Source organism: Oncorhynchus keta, chromosome 35, assembly GCF_023373465.1.
Source record: "Oncorhynchus keta strain PuntledgeMale-10-30-2019 chromosome 35, Oket_V2, whole genome shotgun sequence".
NCBI classification, from domain to species: Eukaryota; Metazoa; Chordata; class Actinopteri; order Salmoniformes; family Salmonidae; genus Oncorhynchus; species Oncorhynchus keta.
The window spans coordinates 18,952,519-18,963,364 of record NC_068455.1 but is presented as its reverse complement, the minus strand read 5'-3'; the positions used below and the strand labels follow the sequence as shown (position 1 = coordinate 18,963,364).

Sequence of the window (10,846 nt, the reverse complement as noted above, 5' to 3'; positions counted from 1 at the left end):
TTTCAGTTCATTTGCGTGGCAAAGAGGGACTTTGCAATTAATTGCAATTCATCTGATCATTCTTCATAACATTATGGAGTATATGCAAATTGCCATCATACAAACTGAGGCAGCAGGCTTTGAAAATGTAATATTTGTCATTCTCAACTTTTGGACACGACTGTACTCTACCACATATCTTTAACACAAAATCCATCTGTATATGTGTGTTTGTATGCATGTGTCTGTGTTGCTTCAGTAGGTGCCGCTTATTTGTTTTAAACAACGACGGTGATAGCTTTGCATATAGTATATTGAGAATTAGTTGTTCTTGAATATGGGTGATGTAGCTGTTGTCTGCTTCTTGTTACGTAGTTAGGGAATTAATATGTGGCTGTAAAATAGTTTTTGAAGAGCGAGGGTAATAAGTGATTTAAAGTGCAGTAAACAAGCAACTTGAAAATAATTATTTTGATAAATTTTCAGGCGTCCGCATTGAAAAGCGGTGCTAACACCAGCAGATGATATTGTTCTTACAGAGCGTTTGTGCAGGTAATAGATTGATAGTAGTTTGGCGTGTGTGCAGGCCCATATAATGTTACAGTAACGGATGAATGGGAAGATCATTGTGTAGTAGAGACTGAGAGCAGTGCCTCTGTTTAGGACATCTAATTTTGCCAAGTATCCCCGTATTCTTGGCAATCGTAAAGGTTATTGTCTTTGTGTGGTTTCCATGACAATTCATCATCAATCAGAACACCAAGAAAGCGTGTTGTACAGCCCTGATCAATAGGTATATTATCAATATGGACCACTATATAATCTGTATTTTATTTCCTTTGGACCAAATAATAAAAAATAAAAATAACATTTATTCAGTGACAATTTGTTCATTTTTAACCACTTTTGAGATATTACATCAATAAGATACTTACATTTTTTTCTGTGTAAATCATAAATAATAGAGGTCCAATAATTGATCCCTGAGGCAAGCTGGAGACCAAAGCAGTCACACCCATAGTTTCAAGTCTTTGTAATAAAATATGAGGATCAACAGTATCAACTGCTTTTGAGAGATCAAAAAAAAACACCTAATGTATGATGTTTGCGGTTATTTGCCAAATGTATTTTGTCAATTAAGTAAGTAACCGCCAGTTAGGCAGTGAGATTTTCTGAAGCCATACTGATGTTTGTATAACAACCTTTCCTTGTTAAGCTATTTGATGAATGTGTTATATGCAAGCTTCTCTAACATGTTTGAGCTAGCTGGAAAAATTGAAATTGGTCTGTAATGTGTAAAGTATGCTGGATCTTTAGCTTTATAAATTGGAACAATTTTGGCCATTTTCAGTTCAGAAGGCTCAATGCCCTTAACAATTTATATATTTAAAATGTGGGGAAGAGGTGTGATAATGAAATCAACCACGTCTTTAGCTAGCTTAGCATCCAATCTGTTGTGACCAGAGGCAGTGTTTTTCAGAGATAATAAGATGTCACATACCTCATTACAGGACAGGGGTGAATTGAAACTTGCTAGATTGGGACAGATTCATAAATTGGAGTGGACTTTCATAAGTCACAGGAATTTTGTCTGACAAAATAGGCTCTGTGAAAAACAGATTTAACTTGTGTGCTGTCTTTTTTTGGATCAGAAGTGATCATTTGACTAGGAATTCATTGGGGAGAGATTTGGGTTTAATCTTTTTATTGATGATTTAATTAATGGTGCTCTCATATTGTTCTTGTGCTTTTGAGAGTTTACTGTCATAGTATTTATGGTTATTTTAATAATTTGATTTCGTTTTTCTATATATATTGAATCTCACATGGTTGTATGGAATAGGATTTGAAATATACTTTTTGTATATTTTTTTTCTTAAAGGGATTTTAATAATACTATTAAGCCAGGGTTTTCTTATTTTAGGCTGTACTTTAGTCATTTTTATTTTTTTCAAGGAAAGCAAGATTGAAAGATGTGGATATTTAATTTAAAAACTAGATATAGGTGTGCTGAGGATCATTAGCCTCTTAGTTTCATTCCAAGAAACTTGCTGTATCAGATTATTAAAATGATTGATTGTATGCTGGTTGACTATCCTATACAGTTGAAGTCGGAAGTTTACATGCACTTAGGTTGGAGTCATTAGAACACGTTTTTCAACCACTCCACAAATTTCTTGTTAACAAACTATAGTTTTGGGAAGTCAGTTAGGACATCTACTTTGCATGACACAAGTCATTTTTAAAACAATTGTTTACAGACAGATTATTTAACTTTATAATTCACTGTATCACAATTCCAGTGGGTCAGAAGTTTACATACACTAAGTTGACTGTGCCTTTAAACAGCTTGGAAAATTCCAGAAAATTGTCATGGCTTTAGAAGCTTCTGATAGGCTCATTGACATCATTTGATTAAATTGGAGGTGTACCTGTGGATGTATTTCAAGGGCTACCTTCAAACTCAGTGTCTCTTTGCTTGACATCATGGGAAAATCCAAAGAAATCAGCCAAGATCTCAGAAAAATAATTGTAGACCATGACCCTAAGCACACAGCCAAGTCCCGAAGCCACTCCTGCGTTGTCAAGTCTCTGAATGTCCTTGAGTGACCCAGCCAGGACCCCGACTTGAACCCGATCGAACATCTCTGGAGAGACCTGAAAATAGCTGTCCCCATCCAACCTGGCAGAGCTTGAGAATCTGCAGTAAAAGGTCTAAGTACTTATGTAAATGTAATATTTCACTTTTTATTTTTAATACATTTCTAAAAACATGTTTTTGCTTATTCATTAAGGGGCAATGTATGTAGATCGATGAGGGAAAAAATCTATTGAATTATTTTTAGAATAAGGCTGTAACGTATGAAATGTGGAAAAAGCCAAGGGGTCTGAATACTTTTCGAATGCACTGTAAGAGGAATACTTATCTGAGAATGCTATTCATTGACTACAGCTTAGCATTCAACATCATTGTCCCTTCCAAGCTCTTCACCAAGCTTAGGACTCAGGGTGGGACTGAACACCTCCCACTGCAACTGGATAATGGGCTTCCTGACTGGACAACCCCAAGTGGTGAGGGAAGGCAACATCACCTCTGTCAAGGCTGACTCTCAACACAGGGACACCTCAGGTGTGTGTGCTCCTGTAATCCCTATTCATCCATGACTGCAAGGAACTAATCGTGGACAACAGGAAATGGTGAGCGAGCATGCTCCCATCCACATCAATGGGGCTGCAGTGGAGCAGGTCGAGAGCTTCAATTTTCTCTGTGTCCAACTCTCCAACGTCTTAAAATGGTCCACACACCCATGCACTATTGTGAAGAAGGCGCGACATTGCCTCTTCCCACCTCATGAGGTTGAAAAGGTTTGGCTGCAAAAAGAGCATCTTGACTGGCTGTATCACTGCTAGGTATGACAACAACACTGGTTGTGTGGACAGCCCAGTACATTACTGAGGCTGAGCTCCCTGCCATCCAGGACCTCTATATCAGGTGAGGTGAAAGGAAGGCCCAGAAAATCATTAAATACTCCAGCCACCAACAGCTCCTGAACAGCTTCTATCCCCAAGCCATAAGACTGCTAAAATGACTACATGGACTGAGTTGACCCTTGTATTTTATATTTGCACTGTCTCAATATACATTCACAGGGCCCTACACACTCACTCCATAAAAAATACAGACTACGGTTTGCAATTGCATATGGAGACAAATATCGTACTTTTTGGAGCAATGTCCTCTGGTCTGATGAAACAAAAATAGAACTGTTTGGCCATAATGACCATCGTTATGTTTGGAGGAAAAAGGGGGATGCTTGCAAGCTGAAGAACACCATCCCAACCATGAAGTATGGGGGTGGCAGCATCATGTTGTGGGGGTGCTTTGCTGCAGGAGGGACTGGTGCACTTCACAAAATAGATGGCTTCATGAGGAAGGAAAATGATGTGGATATATTGAAGCAACATCTCAAGACATCAGTCAGGAAGTTAAAGCTTGGTCGCAAATGGGTCTTTCAAATGGACAATGACCCCAAGCATACTTTCAAAGTTGTGGCAAAATGGCTTAAGGACAACAAAGTCAAGGTATTGGAGTGGCCATCACAAACCCCTGACCTCAAACCTATAAAACATTTGTGGGCAGAACTGAAAAAGTTTAAAGGCATTGGTCTTGGCCATTGTGGAGAGGTTTGAGTGTGTGGACAGGTGTCGTTTATACAGGTAACTAGTTCAAACAGGTGCAGTTAATACAGGTAATGAGTGGAGAACAGGAGGGCTCCTTAAAGAAAAACTAACAGGTCTGTGAGAGCCAGAATTCTTACTGGCTGGTAGGTGATCAAATACTTATGTCATGCAATAAAATGCAAATTAATTACTTAAAAATCATACAATGTGATTTTCTGGAATTTTGTTTTAGATTCCGTCTCTCACAGTTGAAGTGTACCTAATGATAAAAATTACAGACCTCTACATGCTTTGTAAGTAGGAAACACTGCCAATTTAGCGCTCTGGATAAGAGCGTCTGCTAAATGACTTAAATGTAAATGTTATCAAATACTTGTTCTCCTCACTGTATATGCTGATGCCTAGTCACCTTACACCAATACATATATATCGCTATTGAGCCAGTATTCCTGTACATTGTTAATATGGTACTGGAACTGACTGACCATGTATATACACTGTAGTATGCTTACTTACTTTTCGTGCTCTTCTTATTTTTAGTTCTCGTGTGTTTTTGTTCTCTCTACCTTACGTTGTTTTTAGTATTACATTGTTATTGATTACTACATTGTTGGGTTTAGAGCTTGCGAGAAGGGTATTTCACTGTACTTGTGCACTTGAATTCACAGGACCGCTTTGCTCTGTCTCCTTGCTCAGAAGGATCCCCATGGCAACAGCAGCAGCATTTGTCAGCTTAATCAGAGAGTGAGAAGAGAGTAGGTAAAGGGCAATTCCACAATAATGTAATTACACTGAGACTCAGGTTTTCACTTTAAAACATACACCAAACAAAAAACATTTATTTCATAGTTGAACAAACCATAGGACTACTTTTAACAATTTCCACTGAACAGTTTACAATAACACCTTTTACAGGAAGAATTGTGCAGATAAAGTTTGATAACAGAATAAAACTGAGGGAGATTTTACCATAATTCTGTTATCAAACTTTGCATCTACACTGTTTTTCCAGTAAATTATTCATTCTATTTCACTTTGTAAATTGTTCAAAGTAGTCATTGTGCATAGAGCTGTATGGTTTGTTTTAAAGTGAAAAGTAAGTCTCGGTGTAATTCCGTTAGCATGGAATTGCCCTAACGTAAATCTGCATGCTGCTGGCAGTCTGCCAGCGTCTCAAATAAAAGGGCACTTTGAACTGCTGCCCAGTTTGGAGGAGAGGAGCTGTCAGGCCTGCTTAATGTTGGCAGTTTGTCATTGGCAAGCCTTTCCCAGAATTCATCTGTCTGGCAACATGCCAGGCACTTAGCCGAAGCTAAAAAAAATTAACCCCTGCGCTTGCAAAATGTTCACAGAGCGAGATGGGGAGAGAGACATCAGCACAGTTGGTATGTGAGCGGCTCAGTGTATGCATGAGGGGCCGTGGGGATATCACAGGATCCTTTCAGGATGGAGGCAGGCGGGATCTATTAACCTCCTCTGCTTTGTTTTGTGTAAAGCTATGTATTTGGTTGTTTTAAAGTCTTCTGAGGTCTGAGGCAGAATTTGTAAATTGTTTTAATTGTTGCGATGTTGAGTTCTGCCTGTGATATTTATAGTACTGACCTTCCACTTACATGGATGGATGTACGTTATTGGGTAGTTTGGCTAGTTGATGTGGCATAGTTTTGTAATAAGTTTATGTTTGAATTGTATCCATATGTGTAAACCTAAGAGAGAAGGCACTGTTTTGCCATTTGCTTTTAGGATCATTCAGACCTTTTTTTTTTTTTACTGAGATTGCGCTCCACACTTAAATCAAGCAAAACTATTGGTGTTGAAACTGTATTGAGCCTCGCCTGGCACGCAGGCCCAGTGTTGGAATAAATGGCACAAACCATTTTTCTTCCCATGCCACACCTTTTTCTGCCTTATTCTGTTGACTGATGATGGCTGCTCTTTCATTTGGCTGTCTGTCACAATCCCTGGTGCACAAATAGAGTGAGAATTGTCCACATACAGCCCACATAACAACCTCTCCTGCTGCTGGTAGTCATTCAGCCTGCTGTGTATTGCACAGACTCTGAATAAAAACCAGGCTCCATCTTCTCTTTTTGTGGCGTTTCTAGCTTCCCCTGCCACTGATGGGCTGGTCTATGAAACTAAGTCATGTTTTCTTGGTAAATTGTTTACGTGCATTTATTTCATGTGGTCAGACTCTGCATTATACATCATATACTGTCACCTCAGAGACATCAGTGCTTGTAATTTTAAGCGAGTCTGAAATGTATCAACACAGTATTCACAAATACACACATGTGCAACCAGTACCCATGTAGCCTAACAGCATGGCACATTTTTGGTGCAGTGAAAGCAACATTGTTTTGGAAAAGCAGCGGCATGGTGCAGACTCTCTTGGCCAAGGATGGAGGACCACACCACCACGATACAGTACCGTGCCAGGCCAGCGGTATGTGGAGACTGCAATAAACTACTTTCCTCCCTCCCTCTGACATTGTTTTTCTTTCTTCACTCTCCTTCTCTCCCAGTTGTATAACAGGGGAAAATGATTCTCTGCCTGCCTACTGGGTGTTGTTAATCAGGAAGGGAGACTGGGGGAAGGAAGGGGCGGAGGGTGCGCAGAGCAGGCTACTCTTGTCTGTGCAGTAGGTAAACAATCGAAATGTAGGGAAAATATCTCTAGTTCAACTAGCCCAGTGTTATTTTTATTGCAGAGGAATCGACTCCCTATTTATTTTAGCCATCACACTGTGCGTATATTTTCTTTTGGCGAATATATTAAACGTTATTGTAATCACACATGCCTATTGCAATGAATGTTGCCAAATTAAATCAGATTATCCACATTTTAATCAGAAATTAAAAAGATAAAGGTATATTAAAGGCTTTCGCTCCATTACCTAATGGTAGGCTATAGCCAGGCGTTTTCCTTTTAACCCGTTTTTATGCTCGATAGTGGTTTGATTAAGATAAATAAATGCTTTTTGATGCTCCTGCACTGCGAAAACCAACACAACGCATAACAAATTGAATTGTTTCGTAATCGTAAATTGCTTTATGCTATTGAAGGTTTCGTTTTGCTGACATAAGCAAAAGTAACCTATTTGAAACATAATACATTTGTATTTAATAATAATTCATGTATATTAATGACATCTAATATCTAATATGACATATAATATAGTATTGACACAATTTCGCAGTAGTAAAATACATTCAAATGCCAGAGTTGTAGAAACCCATATTCTGCTTTATGTAATTTGGTCAGGATTGTGCGTTCGTGTTCGCTCCCAGTCCATTCAAAAGATTAGAAGGGAGTGGTTTGAGTTTTGCGTGTTAGGAAAGCAACAAGTGGCATGTCTTTTTTTTTTTATGAACTGCGGAACGTGGTGCTTACGTCACTGCTCTAGCCAGGTGGCATTCCAAACTGGGGAGAGGAGACGTGGAGGCACAATCAAAATTTCAAATCACAAACCAAGTCAGGATGTGAGACGCGTGTAAAGCACATTTCAGTCCTACAACCGATCACTGCTCGTCACCGGCATCAGAAGAGGAGTAGGGAAGGAAGAGGGTTCCTTTTTGGGGCAAATTCACGGACTGAAAATTAAAATTGCAATTATAATCTGGGGGGAAAAGGACCAGGGCAAGGGACATTCAACATGTCTTCTGCACACGTATCCTCATCTCGGAGACAGTCATGTTACCTGTGCGATTTACCCCGTATGCCGTGGGCTATGATTTGGGATTTTACGGAGGCAGTGTGCAGGGGTTGTGTGAATTATGAAGGTGCAGATCGGATCGAGTTTGTTATCGAAACTGCACGCCACCTCAAACGTGCTCATGGTTTCCAAGAGGGGAGATCCCCCGGTCCACCGCCGCCGCCCACAGTCAAAACCCAGGCGGCAATATCAGCAAAGGAGACGGTGCAAATCAACCATGTGGACGGACCATCTAAACAACAACAACAACAGTCGGGGATCGACCGCTACTCTCTGAACGCAGAGAGACCTCGCTTTGACTACTCCAGTATTGGCGCCCATGCCAGCAGACTTCCGAATGGAATGAGCGGTCCAAATGGGTTCCCAAAACCTGACGATGGTCCCCCAGAGTTGAACCGACAGAGCCCGAACTCCCGTCGGAGCCATGGTCTAGTTGCGGTCCCAGGACAAATGAATGTCCCCCCCAACCTTCTCCCACAGACCATGTTGAATGGACCCTCCTCGGCAACAGCCATAGCCTCGCATAGCCTGTCTAGCCGCCCCCCACCATCCATTGTGGGACCCTCTTTGTCCACGTCCTCTCAGTCCATGTCAGAACAAGGTAAACGACCAGGTTCTGTGTCAAGCACTGACCAAGAGAGAGATCTGAAAGAAAAACAGCGTAATGCGGAGGCTTTGGCTGAGCTTAGTGAAAGTTTAAGAAATAGAAACGAAGACTGGGCAAACAAACCGAAAATAGTAAGGGACACTTTGCTTACTCTTTCAAACAGCTCCCCGTTTGATGTGAGATTTAAAAAGGATCATTCACTCGTGGGCAGGGTGTTTGCTTTCGATGCAGTGTCAAAGCCTGGCATGGACTATGAATTGAAAATATTTATCGAGTACCCAAGTGGATCTGGTAATGTATTTTCCAGCGCATCGGGGGTGGCCAAACAAATGTATCAGGACTGCATGAAGGACTTTGGCAGAGGGCTCTCCTCGGGTTTTAAATATTTGGAGTATGAGAAAAAGCATGGTTCTGGGGACTGGCGACTCCTGGGTGATTTGTTGCCCGAGTCGGTCCGATTCTTTAAAGAGGGGCTGGGGGTTGAAATGTTGCCACAGCCCTACATTGATGCCAGCTGTCCATTGCTGCCCACTGCTTTGGTCAACATCCCTCGTGGCTTGCCATCTGCGAGTGCCCCGAGGATTGGCGTGCGTAAGCGTAAAGCCTCCCCAGAACCCGACTCTGTAGAGAGCGCCCTGAAACTATCTGAACAAGAACAGCAGAGGCAGCAGTGGATGGCCAGCCAGAGCGAGGCGTTAAAACTGACGATGGCATCCGGATCATTCGGTACCTCACACGGGGCACCCCCACCGCTCGGCCCTGGTCATTCTGTTCACTCAAGCCGCGCTACGCCCCCTGAATCAACGCCCCAGAATGGACAGTCTCCAATGGCCGCGCTCATGTCTGTCGCGGACACGTTGGGCAATGCGCACTCCCCGAAGGACAACAACTCAGTTCACTCCACCACATCCACCAGGCATAACAGCAGCAGCCCGGTCTCGCCCGCCTCTGTTTCGGGGCAGAGGCGATTGGCTTCCCGTAACGGAGAGCTCAATCTATCTGGGGGTCCCTCCCAGTCCAATGCGCATTCTGGCATGGATCAGGTCCACGCGCAAAACATTCCAGATTCGCCCATGGCTAACAACGGACCTCTGTGTTGTACCATTTGCCACGAACGTTTAGAGGATACCCATTTCGTTCAATGTCCGTCAGTTCCCAACCATAAATTCTGTTTCCCTTGTTCCCGAGAGAGCATCAAAGCGCAGGGAGCAACTGGCGAGGTGTATTGTCCTAGCGGCGAAAAATGCCCCCTGGTAGGTTCTAATGTGCCTTGGGCGTTCATGCAAGGTGAGATAGCAACAATATTAGCTGGGGACGTTAAGGTAAAAAAGGAGAGGGACCCATAGATATGTCCTATGACTTCCCATAGAAACGTGCATTTTAGTCCAATATATACAGTATACACATGTGAATACTCAAAACGTACAAAAAATAGTTGTACAGAGACGTCCCCTCCTTCTCATATTTCTGTTTTTTGAAGCAACGGAATAGTACAGTATGTGATGTCACCTAATTTTATGGGGGGTGTTTTGACGAGTACTAGTGTTTGTATTTGGATGACAGTGACGAGTCAAAGCACGTTCACTTTGTTATCACTGCTGCCGTTTTCCCCTCCAACTCATGCACTTATCTCATTATAAAAAGGCCAGTTTAAACTCCCAATGAATACATGTCTGTAAAATGAAACTAAGCATAGTAAATATCCAATAACAGTAATGACAATTTGCCCTAACTTCTATATTGGGTACAAATCATTCTGATTACTTTTTTTTCGTTTATTTAATATATTATTTTTTTTTTTTACAGCAAGTATCTCTTTTCTTCTTGTGATCGAAAATATTTTACTACGTGTTATTAATTTCTCTTCCCGTTTGCTTTGATGATGCACGGATGCTTAAAAAGGTAGAGCAAAATGCTGTACATTAATGTAAACTGTTTGTTTATACATTTCTGTAGTAACAGAAGACTTGTAATGTGCCTTGGAGCTGAGTAAATTGTAATAAATTCCATTGATATTAACCCTTGGTGAAATGTCAGTTTATTTAACAAGTTTAGACTGTTACAATAGCTGGTTCATTGAGGTATAACAAATTATTTTTTTTATTTTTGTGTCCATATATATAGCTCAACCATAGCATTAAATCAATTTACAATGTTATCTAACATGAGATATGATGTAATTGGAGATGACAACCTTGACATTAAGATCTGGCTCAAAAGACCTTTATTTCATATTTAAATGTGTTTATTACACACAGACCTTACTGCAAAGCCAAATTAACGTTGGACTCATAGAGATCAGATGGTGCTATGCGTATTCATCATAACCTCTTTCAATATGTAAAAGTAATATTACCTTACA

General features: G+C 41.0%; 1 protein-coding gene across 1 annotated transcript; it reads left to right on the top strand.

Annotated features, from left to right (window-relative positions):
* The first annotated feature begins 7,538 nt into the window (after positions 1-7,538).
* Positions 7,539-10,503, top strand: LOC118368112 (probable E3 ubiquitin-protein ligase IRF2BPL). Its single transcript, XM_035751892.2, has one exon. It carries the CDS (start codon positions 7,818-7,820, stop codon positions 9,828-9,830), a length of 2,013 nt encoding a protein of 670 aa, XP_035607785.1. The 5' UTR covers positions 7,539-7,817; the 3' UTR covers positions 9,831-10,503.
* The last annotated feature ends 343 nt before the right edge of the window (positions 10,504-10,846 follow it).

Coding starts and splice junctions, on each gene's coding strand:
- LOC118368112 (XM_035751892.2), top strand. CDS start 7,818: ATGTCTTCTGCACACGTATCCTCATCTCGGAGACAGTCATGTTACCTG.